The sequence below is a fragment of the Microcebus murinus genome, chromosome 13 (assembly GCF_040939455.1).
Source record: "Microcebus murinus isolate Inina chromosome 13, M.murinus_Inina_mat1.0, whole genome shotgun sequence".
Classification (NCBI taxonomy): domain Eukaryota; kingdom Metazoa; phylum Chordata; class Mammalia; order Primates; family Cheirogaleidae; genus Microcebus; species Microcebus murinus.
The window spans coordinates 22,029,922-22,046,525 of NC_134116.1; the positions used below are offsets into that span (position 1 = coordinate 22,029,922).

The 16,604-nt window shown below is 38.4% G+C and overlaps 1 protein-coding gene across 1 annotated transcript in view; it reads right to left on the bottom strand.

Moving 5' to 3' along the window:
- GPC6 (glypican 6) overlaps window positions 1-16,604 on the bottom strand; it is a 1,089,202-nt gene that overhangs the window by 98,927 nt on the left and 973,671 nt on the right. Inside the window, exon 5 of the mRNA XM_012769753.3 lies at window positions 9,449-9,579. Within this exon, the coding sequence (XP_012625207.1) occupies window positions 9,449-9,579 (131 nt within the window). The remainder of the gene's footprint in view (window positions 1-9,448; window positions 9,580-16,604) is intronic.

The following is a 16,604-nucleotide window of genomic DNA, read 5'->3' on the forward strand; positions in this document are numbered from 1 at the left end:
TGCTGGGGGTATGCCAACTGGATATGTCCCTGCTGTCATGGGGGTACAAACAAGATATCAGGCAGATATTGTAGAATGTGATAAGTGCAGTGGGAACACCCACAAGTGGCAACTCACCCAGACTGGAGTGTCAGAGAAATACTCCTAGAATAGCAGTGGTGTGCTGGAACTGGCTCTTAATGGCTCATGAGACCACTTGTTAAATTTTTGCCAGCCAGTTGTTAAACATAGCGATTATTAAAAATTAAGTTGTACAAACTTGCAACTATATAAATTATATTAAAAACAAAGATATTAAGTAACATATGCTAAAAACTCATTCCTCCCTAATTATTGCATTAATACTGTTATTTATCCTCTTGAGATTATTCATGACAATTGTATCTGTAAGGTGGGAATTTTATGTTGTGGTGTGCTACCCTGTGTTCAGTTCAGCCATGCAGGGAGTATTTACACTACAGAAATTGGCAAACACTACAAATTAGCCTGCTTCTCCCACAGATATGGCTCATTTAGAAGTTTAAATATAGGCTGGCTGAGGCAATAACTCTATCAGAATCAAACCAGATCATATATCCCTGGGTAGAAGGGAAGGACTATGAGCTAGGGATAAAGAGGTGTTATTTTGTGAGACTGGGCAGAGGCCACTGAAATCCCTCTACCACAATAACCCACTGCCCATGAGCAGCCTGGTTCAGTGGAAGTTCTCTTCTTAAAGGCAGGAAGAATTTGGAAGGAGACTCTTTATCAAGAGACCAGGAGACTATCTTCTGTTGTTCCTAAGAGCATTGAGTGTTAACAACTGAATTGTGTTGTTTTTTTTTTTTTTTGAGACAGAGTCTCGCTTTGTTGCCCAGGCTAGAATGAGTGCCATGGCATCAGCCTAGCTCACAGCAACCTCAAACTCCTGGGCTCAAGAGATCCTTCTGCCTCAGCCTCCCAAGTGGCTGGGACTACAGGCATGCGCCACCATGCCCGGCTAATTTTTTCTATATATATTATTTGGCCAATTAATTTCTTTCTATTTATAGTAGAGATGGGGTCTCACTCTTGCTCAGGCTGGTTTCGAACTCCGGACCTCGAGCAATCCGCCCGCCTTGGCCTCCCAGAGAGCTAGGATTACAGGCGTGAGCCACCGCGCCCGGCCCTGAATTGTGTTTTAATCATTTATCCTTGAGTAGACTGCATTAAATGTAATCTTCTCATCTTTTCCCCTGAAGTGAAAGTGAAAGAAAATCTTAAGATAAATCTCCAAAGATTAGAGATAATCAGGAGTTTTCCTTTATCATCAAAAGGAGAAAAAAAAAATTATCGCTTTTACATGGAAGGAAAGTAGAAACTTGTTTGCTTTGGATGCACTTCATATGAATGCATCATAAGTATTTTTTTCAAACTTTCATTTTACTTCATAAAAAAGGTGTCATACCCTCCCCACCTCCGCCACCGTATCTAGCATCTGACAAATGTGGCCCTGTTATCCAGTAATGTTACAAACAGGAATAGAACAGACCCTGATTTTATGTATAGCAGTGAAGAAATAAAAGAATAAAAGATGTTTCAAAGTTAGTGGTATTTTTTTTTTTGGTGGAATGTTATAAGTAAGCACTGATGGGCAGAATATAAACTTTTAATTTAAATAAAACAGAGGAAATATGAATCTAGAAATCATTAGGAACATATTCTATTCCTTTAAAAACAATACTAAGGAGGAAATAGAAACAGAACTTAAAGCTTTAAAAATAGTATGGCCATTTGCTTTTTTATTTTTAAATTCATGTTATAATTCATGAATAATCTCAAGAGGATAAATAATAGTGTTAATAAAATAATTAGGGAGGAATGAGTTTTTAGCATATGTTATTTAATATCTTTGTTTTTAATATAATTTATATAGTTGCAAGTTTGTACAACTTAATTTTTAAGTTCTTTATTTTTAAATTCTTTAAATCTATAAGTATTATGGGTACATATAGTTGTATATCTTAACGGGGTACATGTGATGTTTGATACAGGCATACAAGGTAGATTAATCAAATCAGGGTAATTGGGGTATCCATCACCTCAGGCATTTAACATTTGGTTTTTTCTCAGAGATCAGGCAGAAGGGACTAAGTCACTTGTCAATGGAGCAGCCCAATTTTTCCCTCAATGTAAGAAAAACATGATATTGGGCAGAGGCCATGGAAATTCCTCGAAAACTCTTCACTGTGGTGGTATTGGTGTGGCCACCAGGCACAGGCTAGAGTCGGGCTGTTGATATAGTTTCTAGCAATTCCCCTCTTCCCTGGAGTCTCCTTTCTTCTAAAAGCCTTGTTTGCTAGATACTTATTTAAGATCCATCTTTCTCTCTAGGTGATTCCCTGCCATCAAAAACAACACCAAACATCGGTGGGTTTCAATGCAGTGGTGTGGATATCAAATCTGCTCTTCTGATCTTAGATGCTAAAAATAAACCCACAGACTATCATGGGTGAGGCAAGACCATAGAATAAATGTGGTTTAGAATTTGGTATAACAGATGTTTTTAATAACAGCAATTAAACTGCTTCACCTGTATGAGTGCTTTTGATTTGACATATTCCATGCTAAGCATTTTACATGGATTATTTCATTGCACCCTCAAACAAGCCTGTGAGCAGGGAAAACTGAAGTCCTTATTTTTAATGTGAATTAATTGAGTTTAGACAGATAAATAATTTTCTCCAAATCATATAACTCATCACAATAAGCTCCCAGGTCTATCTGATAGAAAAATCTGACCTGGTAAGTACTATGCTTGTCTCAAGAATACTAGACTAACTCTAAGTACATTTTAAGGTGTTTTCTATTCCTTATTGTTGAAGTCTCCCTGGCATTATATTTTCATGTGCTGAATTCAACTGAGCAAAGTGTAGTGTTTCTTTCTTTATTGTGTAAAAGGACTTGTTAGGAAAGCTCTCTGTGGCATGTAAGAATGAGTAAGATGTCACTCTTGTCCTCAAGTAATTTATAATCCTGGGCAGGAAAAGGTAGTACAAAAATAACCATAATACAAGGAATAATATGCTTTTTGCCTTACGAAGGGCACACATAATACAGGGCCTCAAAGAGAGAAAAGATAAATGCTGCTGGAATAAAAATATATTTATTTCAACTAAATTCTAAACAATGTCCTCAAATCTGAGAGAAGGTATTTTCTCCATCTGAACTCCCAAGATATTATTTATCTCTGAATATTCCGAAAGGAAAGAGATCCAGAGAAAAGCAAAGGAACTGGATGCTGGAAAAGGAAACCTGTATAATTGGCAACAAGATAATGTTCATAAAACTGGAAATTGTGAGACCTGGCAGAGAATATTTAGATCAACCCCTGATTTTACAGATGAGGAAACGAAGACCCAATAGCCAGAGACAAATTATTATATTACATTCTCTTTTCTGTTCTCTCAGGTTTTTTTCATCTTCATTAGAGCTGTAGATTCAGGAAGGATTGTGGGGAGAAAATTAAGTAACTGAAGGTCGTCCCGCTCTTCGGTGATGGGTTCTACCCTGGCCTGTAGTAAGTATTAATTGAATGGATGGTTTCAATTGGAATTTAATAAGTCTTCCTTCTTAATTTAGATTATATCTGACAAACCAATCTTTTCCTAGATTAGGTTTGAAATTATTCCTAATATAGTTAAATGAGATCTAGTGAGATCAGTTTTATCTTCCCTGATAGGATAGGAAGGAGATTATCAACACTTCTGAAATTCAAAGGCAGCGATTCAGTGAATTTTTTTCCTCCTTTCCCTTGGGAAATTTCCACAAACCTGCAAAGCTCTGAACTGCTTTGGTTTGGGTGGGTATCAGAGGTGATGGAGTAATGAGGGCTCTTCCCTATCTTTGATGACGATTGTGAAGTTGGTGAATGCAACACACTTGGTCGGGGCTTGAAAGACTAACAACTTATGTTTGTCATCAATAGGTTCCCCACAGTCTGTTGCAGGCAACAGTGCTCCCTTTCATGGCTGGCTTCGCCCAGGGTGAAATATATATCTGGTCCTGGTGGGAAGACATTGAGGAAACAGTGTGACATGCTGGGAAAATCTTTTCCTTTGGATCAAAAAAATCTGTGCTCCAATCCCAGCTCGGCCACTTGCTTCTTGTATGACCTCGAGCTGGCTACTTAATCTCTAAATTTAGCATTCCTTACTGATATAACAAAGAAATGAATACTTCACAAAATTGCAGTGAGGATTCGAAAGCAAGAAAGAAAAGGAAAGGGAAAAGAGAAAGAAAAAGAGAAAGCAAGCAACTAGGAAGAGACACACACAAGAGCAAGGACTCTGGCTTCATCCTGTACTACATTCCTCATGCCTGGCACATGGTAGGGTGTTTGCTGAATAGATAAATGTAGTAGGTGTTCAATAAATAGCAACCGCAATTGTTACTGTTATTAGGCAATTCTTTGTCCAAAAAGGAACCCCCAATTTTTTAATATGCTATTGTTCCCAGTCTTTAAGAATGTGTGTATATATTTTATATAGATATAAAATATTGTACAAAGGGTATATAAATCTAAAGTTTGAAATGAGTGTCATAATGTTATTACCCAAACATTATAACTTGATTATATAACTTGGTGCAGCCAATGTATTTTCTGAAAGGAATTTCAATGTGCCTCACCTCCAACAGCTCCCTTGGTGGACTAAAAATAAGAGAGAAAAAGGAATCTGACAATACCTATAAAAATAGATCTGAGACAAGATTGGAGCACGAACATATATGGTGAGACTAAATCTTTTCATTAGTCTGTAAATCCCACTAATTCATGATCTCAATTATTAGGTAGAAAGAGATTAGCTGTTCCTTCCTCTAGATATGATGAGAGCATTCGGGAAAAGGTATTTTATATCTAAAACTGTGGTGTGTTCACCTTTGGCCTTCAGATATAGAGAAAAAAGAATTTTATAACTTGTACCATGAGAGCTCTAGGAAGGGCTGGAAGCAATGAATGATTAGGCTGGATAAGAGAAATATTTAATTGCAATTTCTCATGTTGGGAAGTACTAGGTATAATTATAAAGGAAATCAGCCAGAAAGACAGATAGCTTGAGTCCTCCTTCCTGCCTTTTGCCACCTTTCTCCTTACCTTTTCATGCAGATTTTACTGAAGGCTAATGAACTTTCTCTTAATAATTGATATATTCAGCAAATATTTACTGAACTCTGCCCTTGTGTAAGACTAACTCTGTAGGCACTGCCATCATTATAAAGTAGCAATTGGCGCCATATGCTTCTGGAATCAGACACTTCTACCCTTTGTACCAGGAGACCTTGACTTTTCTAAGTCTTGGTTTCTTTATTTGCAAAATAGGGAGAAAGATCTATCTCATTATAAGCATTGCTATAAATATTACATAATCTAAACCATGTAAAGCACTTAGTACAGTCCCTGGCAATAAGCGCTCAACGAATATGAGTTGGCAGTTGTAAGTACTGTTGCTTTTCTGAAAGAAGCTCTGGGAATGACTTCTAACAGTAACTGCTTTAATAAAATAAATTATTTTCAAAAGTGAGGTTGCCAATCATGTCCTAGAGTAAAAAGTCATTTTAATTTGGAAGCTTTACTACTCTCAGGATGTCTGGCCCTCCATGATAGCCTCTGGCCTCACATGAAGCTCGTCTAATCAGAAGTTAACAGTATTTCTGGTTAGGCAAATACTGGTCCAGCCTAAGTCTAGAAATCCAGACCTTCTGATCTGATGAGACTGTTTGCCAACAGTGTCCAAGGGTTCCTTTAAAAAGATAAATTCAACCATCCAGTTCTTTGCTAGAATGTAGATTTTAGACTCTTGTTCATGCATAATTGCATGGATGTGGCTTCTATGGAAAATAAAACTATATTTTTCTAAATTTAAAAGAAAATTCCATTCTCTTGAGGGAATAACACCTCTTCTCAGAACATATCTGTTCCACCAGCAAATCTGATTGATGTTTACTGCTTAACTTCTATAAATTCCAACCACCTTTACCTGTCCACCACATTAAAAGCTGGCTTTGGTCCTTCCCCAGTGCTATCTTCCATCCACACTCCTGGCCTCCTGTCCCTCTTTCCTGAAGAGCCTGGCTGTCTTCTTCCCTCCATCCTCTTTTCTCTGTGCTAACACTACCAGATATACTATTATTTTGTTTCTAGCTCACTGGACATTTTTTTGTACTACCATTTTATGATCCTTTATACTGTATCCCCTCATATGAGTGTACTCTTATTATATACACAGTATTATTTCTACTCTTGTCTTTAACATTTCTTACAAAGAAATGTGTCATCTTAAAGTACATTCTTTATTAACAGCAATACTATTATAACGGAGTTGGTCAAATTCCACAAAAATGTCTCCTCCACATTCTAGTAATAAAAAGAGTACATCAGTCCTCTTGAAGAATTTTTAATAGAACACTTGACTTGAACTATAGTTAATAACGAAGCATTTTACACTTAAAAATTGCTAAGAGTAGATTTTAAGTGTTCTCGCTTAACACAAAAAATGTTAAATATGTGAGGTGTAATGCATTATGTTAATTAGCTTGATTTTAGCCCTTCCACAGTGAATATACATTTCAAAACATTATGTTGTACACCATCAATATATATGATTTGTATCTGTCAATTAAAAAATGAATTTTAAAGGGAAGATAATTTAGTTAATTCACTTTTTGGAATGAAAAGCATCAGAGGTCTCCATCGTGTAATGGTGAGCACCCCGGACTCTCAAAAGCATCAAAGGTGGAGGAACTGCGCATATCTTTAAGGAACTGAGAGAAAAGCCACATGGCTAACCCAGTAAGCCAAGGGGAAAGTAGCACGAAACAAGACTGCACAGGTGGACAGGGGCCAGATAAGGCAAGACCTTGCAGGAATTTAGATTCCATTCTAAGCGCAAAAGAAGCCACTGAAGACAAAGCAAGGGGCACATGACATAGTTTATGTTTTAGAAACGCTTTGGCTACTGGATGAAGGACAGATTCGAAGGGGTTCAAGAGTAGAAGCCAAGCCAGGAGAACCGATTGGAAGCTGTTGCCTTTAGAGGTGTTAGGTAGATAGTGAGGGATTCTGGGTCTCCTAAGGGTGAAAGCGGGTGCTGTTGTCCCCATCTTGGTCCTGCCCCACCCTAATTCTCCATATCTGGGGGAGGAGGGAATACCCTACGAATCTGACAATCAGAACTTGGTGTGTCAGCTGCAACAGAATGCAGAGGACTCTGTAGCCCATGGGCCAAGCCACATGGGTACCATAAAATCTGGAAAGTGACCTAGAACCCACGTGTGTAGTTAAGGCTCATGTGACTCCCAACAGTCCAATCAAAGTGGTTCCATGGTGACCTGTGAACCAAGAGAGAGGTCCCATATCTAGGCACTATAAAATAAGATGCATACCACAGCCAATCTCTCTCTTTGCTCTTCCTTTGGCTCTCCTTTTGCTGTGACAATGGGTCCGGTCGTCATCTGTGGCATATGTACCATGCTCTGTAAACCTATTTCTTGCTCTTGCTCTATAATCCTATCTTTTTTTCCTCCATAAACCTCATTGTCATGCTTGCATAACTTTGGTGTATCTGGTCATTCTTCAACCATGGGCGTGCCAAGAACTGACATTTCAGACTAAAACCTAACAGAGGAACTAAGGTTTCTTGGAAAAAAATATCATATCATAAATGATAGAAATGTCCTGTCAAAACATGCCCAGGCCCTGGGGGAGGAGAAGCATTTTCCTATTACTGATGATTGTCTAACATGGTATCCTGCTTATTAATTTATGTAATTAATTTATCTGTTCAGTATCTGTCTCTCCTGTTAGAAAGTAAGCTTAGTGAGGGTGAGGAACTGTGCCTTGGTCATTCCTGTACTTCCAGTACAGAACCATGTCTGCCACGTGGATTCTCTACAAATATTTGCTGAATGAATGGGCAGAAGATAAAAGAACACTGGAACACGAATGCACGCACACCAGTGGAAACAAACACCTACTTCTAAGAGGTAGTGATGGCTTCAAACCGCAAATACTGTTGTCCACATGTTTTTTCTGTCCAGTTCTCCAGAGCTGTTCTGAACATTAGCAACTTTAGCACCTGGTTACTCAAGCACTGCTGGGATATCTGGCCTCTCAAAACAACATTAATTGGTTTCCAGGCAATAGATTCGAGAGGAATAGATGATTGCTGTTTTTACACAGGAAAGAAAATGGCCTTTCATGGAAACCCCAAGCGTGCTATTTCCCCAACAGGTGATGGTAATTTGGAGCATCCTCTTTCACACGGGCTACCCTGAGCTCATTAAAACCCAGAAATAAGCCTAGGAAACTCTGGGCTCATCCATCTCCCAGGGAGAGAAAGGGACCCAGGCCAGATTCTTTCTTACCCTACTGCCTGCCTGCCTGCCAGTTCACCCTGAAAAACCCAAATCAGCTTGATCCATGCTTAGCCAAGGAGGACTAGTAGGCATGCACGGCTTTCTGCTCTGCAATGTTTCCCCACCACCCGTGCCCTCCCCCTTCATTACATTTGAAATCTTTTTCACAGAGGATTTGAAAAATTGAAGAAAGCCAATCATGCAACTCTTTGCCTGACATATTTTAGTGCAAATGACTTTCAATTAAAATGCAATCACTCAGTCACCAGGTTTAAAGGATTGATAGAGATTTGGTTAGTGTTTCATGACAAGGAGACCAGTAACGAGAACAGAAGGGCATTGTGCAGCCATCAATATGGGAGAAAAGGGCTGATGAAGGAAAAGGCTGGAGACCGACACAGCAGACTTCTCAATCTTGCTGAAGGCGGGTCCTGTTTATCTTCCACTGGGCGGAGACAAATAAAAACTGTGCACCTGGTATTTGTGTTGTGCAGCTGCAAACCTAGGAGCTCCGTCTCATATGATTTATGAAAATGCGCTACTTTTTTCTTTTTAATGTATGCTCGAGTTCCTACAAAGGAGCGTTTTCCCCTGAAGATTCATTAATGAAGGTTACACCGTGGTCTGAAAAGGGAGTCCAGTGGGGAGTTTAATTATTTACAATTGAAAATATAGAACATATGCCTGGTCTGCACAGCTGAAGATATAATTAGAAGTTACTAGAGAGAGAACAGGGAGAGGGTGTGCAGAAATTTCAAACATTAAAAAGAAAAATCCCCCCAAATTGCTCACAAATGTGAAGGATTAGTCAACATACATGGGCTCCCTGAAACTTCTTGGCAGCCCATAATTTCTTCGTGATTGAATAGTTGTGAGCTAAAAAATTGCTTCCCTTCTCAATTCCATTTTGCTAGACATTTTTAATGAAGTAGCAAATTTGTGGCTCAACAGGAAAAGCTCACTGACAGTGTATTAGAATTTATAATCCCAGCCGACATATCTAGTTACTTCACTTTTAGGTTACTGCACCTGTATGAGGTATGTGTATTGGTAGATTCATTACTAATGCAAATACCTTTGCAGAAACCTGCATGCTGTTTTCTTGCATGTTCATAATGGCTTCAGAAATCTTGACATCTATGGGGTCCATGACCGACTCAATGTTGAATGGCCCCTCCAGTCGCTCCGCCACCAAGAGCATTGCATCTGTTAAAATACAGGAAGATCATTTATTTGTGAACTGGGAGCTCTGGTTCTTCACCTGTGATTCCACATTTTCAAAACAAGGCTGAAAAACTGTGCATTCGATTTTTTTTTTAATTTGCTTTTATACAGTCAAAAATGAAATAGATGACTAAAGCTTAAAATTTTATTTTATTTCATTCAAAGATTCAAAATTATTTTACATGTATAGAACCAGGCCTGAAAATGAAAAAAATGAGTCCAAATGCAGAGGGTTGAAAATATTTAATTATTTCACAGGAAATAAAAACAATGTTAGGTCCGAGATCATTTTGAAAATGGGGTCCGACCTTTCTTATTCTGGAGTCTATGGGATACTGAGAATCTTGGAGAAGAAATGCTGATTTGTAAATTTGGATGTACAAATGTCAAGACCCAACTCAAACACATCTATCTGTGTGAAGCATTTCTGGATCTCTTAAGAAGAATAGGCCTATCTCTACTTTAGGCCATCACTCTACCTAGCATGCCTTTCTGGTTTTGAAATTCAACACCCCCTGGGAGACAGGGGAACTTCTGTTACTTGATTTGGTACATTCAGACCTATTATGGTACCCATCACATTGTAAGCTCTCAAAAATATCTATGAAATGATATTGAACTGAACTGAGAATTGCTTGGGAAGATTTAGTTTTCTGTTGAAGACATCAGCTCTACTGAAAGTCTAAAAGCCATTGTGGCCTTGGCAAAAAGGACAAGTTTTTGGATTACATCATAAGGACTTAAAATAGAATCACACTTTAAAATTATGGGGTCAAAAACATCTCTGAGGCCGGGCGCGGTGGCTCATGCCTGTAATCCTAGCACTCCAGGAAGGCCAAGGAGGGTGGATGGCTCAAGGTCAGGAGTTCAAAACCAGCCTGAACAAGAGCGAGACCCCCATCTCTACTAAAAATAGAAAGAAATTAATTGGCCAACAAAAAATATATAGAAAAAATTAGCCGGGCATGGTGGCACATGCCTGTAGTCCCAGCTACTCAGGAGGCTGAGGCAGGAGGATCGCTTGAGTCCAGGAGTTTGAGCTTGCTGTGAGCTAGGCTGACACCATGGCACTCTAGCCCAGGCAACAGAGTGAGACTCTGTCTCAAAAAAAAAAACAACACAAAACAAAACCATCTCTGAGAAGCTTCTCTTACTTTTTGTTTAAATTAAAACACTTCTGTAGGTAAGGCAAGAAGGTGTTTGATTTGTGTCATAAAGTAGGGAAGTTTTTCCCTGGTGATTTCAGCTTTTCTATCCCATGCTCCTTCCTGACCGTGGCACTAGCCTTGTAGGCTTCTGGGCCTGCAAACTCATCTCCCCCAACTACGATAAATGTGCTCATGGTAACCTTCTCTGAGCAGTTGCCTCCTGGGCCTTGTAAAAATGCAATCCTATTGATAACCCAGCACTATTAAATATGCAGCCAAATGGTTACACTTACCCAAACTGCTTGCCTCTGTATTTCTGTTCTTTGTCTCAATTCATTTACTTAAACTAATTTAACTAATTTAAGATGATAAACTTGTGGTGTGTATATATATATATATATATATATATATATATATATATATATTTTTAAATTTAGATTACCAGTCAGAATATGCTACTTTAAACTGTTTGTTATCTAGTTTAGGCTATTACTAATTAAAAAAAACACAATATAAATAAACATACTTTACTACATATAATTACATTCTCCTCTGAAGACTCAAAACCAATATAAATTGTCTCAAAAACCTCAGAATCATCATTAAGAGAAGTGGTGTGCATATAGCTAACCATACTGCATTATGTACTTAAAAATTTGTTGAGGGTAGATTTCATGTTATATGATTTTTTATAATAATAATAAGAGCAATAATGACTACTGTGTTGGTTAACTTCAGAAGTTCTTATTAATCGAAATACCTGTTTATAAATCATTAAATAGTATGAATGTACACAAATAAATTGAAACACTATGTTTCTTTTACCAAAAAACCCACAAATTATTCAAATTCTTAGAAAAGCTTAGAAAAACTGTGTGCGAAATATCTAGATAAAATAACATGGATCCATTGATGATATATAAGTTTTTGTTAAGAATGAAAGGAAGGCTGACACAGGGATATAAACAGTGGGTTTGGGGGCTTTTATTTTTCCTACTACAAAGTTGTTTGTGAAAATAAATTAGTTGATAGATAAGCCTACACAAAAACTCATATATAGATTTCCACAAGTGGAAAAAAATTTTAAAAACAAAAATCCATGTAGTCGTACCATATACTTATCCCCATGCACAGCTCCCCACATTGTTCTAAATATGCATGACATGAAAGGAAAAGCAACTTTTTAGAAAACTCCTCCAGTATTTTTCATTTCCACTGTAAAGGGTCATGCTTATAGCAATTGCCTTTAGAGGTCAAGTTCAGACACATTACAAGGTAAGAAGGAAGCAGTGGAAGATCAGAGCTGTCCAGCCCTGGGACTCAGAGCAGGGCTCTGATCAAATGGCAGCTCCTTCTTGGCCACAGGCCCCAGGCAGAGAGCAGGTCTGTGTGGTCTACTGAGCAACCACGTGCATCTCTGCTTGACTGGTTTGCTTCCCACCTGCAGGGCAAGCCTGTCACGAGTCAAGCTCCCTGAGCTTAAGGAGAACCTTCCTTCTACCTTGGGGCTGAGAAAAGCCACGCATAGGACACACCAGCCTCTCTTGCATCCCAAAGTGAAGAAAATACAAAATAATTTTGTGACATCAAGGCAATAGTTGCTAAGTTTCTCTGAAACCAGTTAAGTCACAGTAGGTCTTAGCTTACTCTAGAGGCTGCCATCCTGGGCTGTCTTAATTATCTCTGTGCCATTTCTATTTTGAAATATTTGGAACATTATTTTTAACTCTGCTCTTGGAGCTGTTACCTCTTGCCAATTAAACCAGGACAGTTATAGTATGTCAGCTAATGATCAGCTGATCATTTCAGTGTGTATCTTCTGTGTCGTCCAAATTCTGTTTCTCTTTAAACAAGATTGTTGCTTTGCTCAAGCAGGATATGTCATTTTTGTTTCCAAATGGAGAATAAAATCTAGATGGATTAGAAATAACTGAAATGTCAGCATGTGATACCAGTGCTCACAGAGAGACACTGTGTGTTAGCACAGAGGAGAGAGTGTGTGGCAGCTCTACCAGAGGTCCCCACCCAACAGCAAGAAGCCACATTAAATGGCTGGGAGATAGCATATGAGCCTCTTAATTCACAAAGTCTCATTTCTTCACTTATGAAATGGAGATTATGACAATATCTACCTTATAGTGGTGGTACGAGCAATGAAATTACATAGTGTTCATAAAGTTACATGCACAATGCCTGGTACATAATTACCTCTTAACAAAGTTTAACTTTTAGAAGTCACCACCTCCAGGCACTGTAAATGGAAAGAGAAGACCAATTTGCCAGAAATTTTGGTGAAAATATTGGGAGCAATTGATGTGAGGAGTAAAGGAGTAAAAAGCACATGGATGACTTTAAGATGTATAGCTGGTGCTTGTTGGTATGGAAAATTAATGTTTTAATGCTTTTAGATGGATGAGTTCATTACTGCGAGATAAGAAACTGCACTATTTTCTCATGATGTTCTCCTTTACCAGTTACAGATGATTACAAAGCCTTTGATGTGCTTTCCATTGAGCAGTGTGCTTTATGTCCCCTTGAATCTGGGTTGGCTCCATGACTGCTGTGACTAATAGCATACCGTGAAAATGACACTGCCAGTTTTCAGAGCTAGTATTTAAGAGACCATTGCTTCTACTTTCTGTCTCTTGCCAGACTCTACTCTGAGATCACAGTGCTGAAGAGGCCATGTGTAAGTGACAGTCCCAGTTGGGCCCAGATTTCTAGACACCCCTGCCAAGGTGCCAGACATGAGCAAAGCTGTCTTGGACCTTCCAGATCAGTCTATCTGACAGGTGACTGCCGCCTAGTGACCCAAGGCAACACCATGTGGAGCAGAAGAATCAACCAGCTGAGCCTTGTCCAAATTCCCAATCCGCAGTACTCTGATTTATAGTAGTATGGTTATTATTTTAAGCTGCTAAATAATTTAGCAGGGATAATTTATTTTGTAGCAATAAAAAACTGGAGCAACCATAGGACAATATTTATAAAATACTTAGATAATTTTTCCTCTTTGTTTGACAGGGCCCAAATATTCAGAATTCTATTCAATTACTATTAAACTAATTCCACGTTATGATATACTCCCTTGATTACAAACATTGGGACAGTCAAGAAAAAATAAAATGTTGCCTTGAAGGGAACAAACAGAACGAGGTTGCTCTAAGTTGGCAGAGCATGATGGTACACCAAAGGCATGCCAGCCTCGGATTAGAAAACATGTCTCCTCTAGAATGTAAGAGGAGAGAGATATAGAATAAAGCTAGAAGAAGCAAATGATTCTGGTTTTTACCTAAGTGTTGACTTTATAAAGAGTGAAGTCTCTGACACATGGAGCTAGACAGTGTCTCAGATCTCTAGATGGCATTGCATTGAAAACTCTCTTACTGATGTTTTCAGTAAGAGGACTCTTGAATGTTTATGTTTCTCTAGGACAGGCGTTCCTTAAACTACGGCCCTCGGGCCACATGTGGGTGTTTTTGCCCATTTTTTTTTTTACTTCAAAATAAGATATGTGCAGTGTGCATAGGAATTTGTTCATAGTTTTTTTTAAACTATAGTCTGGCCCTTTAACAGTCTGAGGGACAGTGAACTGGCCCCCTGTTTAAAAAGCCTGAGGACCCCTGCCTAGGATATAAATATTATATGTGACTTTGCATGATCATACTTATTTTTTTAACTTACTTCCTAAGAGAAGGAGGTATAAAAGTAGAAATTATTTTGCCGATGCCACTTACTTGAACCTGGAAGATAATGATTTTCAAAATGTGTTAGGGAAGGCAAGAAGAGAAAGTCTTGTCTTTTCAAATGCGATATTACTATGATTTTCATTAGTAATTATAGGGTAGGGAAAAAAACCTTGAAACAATTTAATTCAAATAAGTTCAACTTAATTTAATAACCATTTGTTATATGCCAAAGAGTGTCACTGTGTCCCTGTGAATTGGTGAGGGGTACAGAAGTAGTACCCTACATGGAGTTTAGAATCTTTTTGAAGTGACATAGATGAAGCATATAGATATTAAAACTTATTTTTCCTTCATTTGATGGAAATTTGAATTAAAATAATAGTATGTCATTTCAAAGTTCTCATTAAATCATCGAAATTTGTCCTTAATAATCTACTCTTTAAAAAAATGAAATCTATAATCTATCTAGTGATTGTCGTATCAGAATTCTGTTGGACCCAACTTCACTCTTTTCTTTAGAAGCAATGCTCACCCACTCTTGTACATCTCCTGCCCCATTGTTTTAGGTTAACTGAGAAATCTTCCCTACTGAGAAAGAATACAAAAGAATAAAAATGTAAAGTAATTTTAAAAGCACTGTGGTAAATTCATTCATTGACACCCAGTTATTCATTAAAAGAAAAAGAAAAAAGCAGCTTCAATGTTTATATAGAGACTGATTAATGCCCATGGCATGGCAGTAATTAGGGGCTGCGCCGTCTCCTGTGGCTAACGAGAGTCAGGCATGCTGAATACACACGTCCTTTGCTTTCACCCAGCTCCATGAATTAAAATGCCCCTGAGATCTCGGGTGGAAATGTGCTTCAGGAGAGGCCTGGAAAGAGAACACGGCTAGTGGGGATTGAGGCGGACACAGTCAAACAGCAGCCAGACAGATCTGAATACCCAGAGAAGAGAGGGCAGATTTGAGAGCAGAGCACTTGAACTTGCCCAGGCAGCAGGTCCATGTCCCTTTTGGAGTTTTTAAAAAAATTTTATTTCTGAGTTTTTAAATGATGTCTGGCTTTGCTGCTCTCCAATCTCTTGTCTGACATTGCCGGCAGAATTTGTCTTTTAAAAATGCAAATTTGACTGGGCCACTGCCCTGACCTAAAGGCACAAAGTCTGAACCTCTTAGCCTGGCATAAGAAAGGCCCTTGTAAGCTGGTGGCTGCCTTCCAGCCTTGCCTGACACCACCCCTGGCACCTCCTCTTCCTAACCTGGGATTCTCCCCTTGGAGCTCAATCAGGACTCTTTAAACAACACTGAAGTTGTTGTTACCCAAGTCTCCCCAACATCCAATCCATCCCGAAACCATTGTCAGACAGATTTTTCTAAACACAGCCTTGTTATCATTCTACTTGCTCAAGAACTTCCAAGGATTCAAACTTAAAAAGAGATCCATAATCAGACTCCACCCCAGTCTTCTAGTTCATTTATCACTGCTCAATGTTTCTTGGGGTTTTCTGCCATCACAAATAATGCTGCAGTGAATACCCTTGTACATAATTCAACACATGTGCAAATAAATCTGTTGGATCAAGTCTTAGAAGTGAAACTGCTGGGTCAAAGATGAGAGTGTATAAAATTCTGATAGTTTTGCCAAAGTCCTCTCCATAAAGTCGTACCTGGTTATGTTCCCACTAGCGGTACATGACAGTGTCTAGCTCTCTAAGCCTCAAACTTCTAGATGTTGTTAAGATCAAACGTTTGGATCTTTGCCAATCAGATAGGGTAAGAAATTGGCATCTCACTGTGGTTCTAACTTGAATTTCCTCATTGTAAGTAAAGTTGGGCATTTTTTAATATGTTTAAAAGCTATTTTTTTCTATTGCATTTTCTTTTCATATTCTTTGTCCTTTTATTTTTCTGTTGGTTTATTGATTTTTTTTTATTTTGATGTAAAGAAGTTTCTGTTTCAAAAAGAACCAAGAAAGCCAGCCCTTCTGAGACATGAATTATCAATATTTTCCTCTAGTTGTTGTTGATCTTTTGACTTTATTTATGGTAGTCTTGCTATGTAGAAATTTTTAAATTTTTATAGTCAAATTTACCAGTCATTTGTTTACATTTCCTTGGTCTTGTGCATACATATACAGGCCTTCTCCCTTCCAAGTTCACCTCTATGAT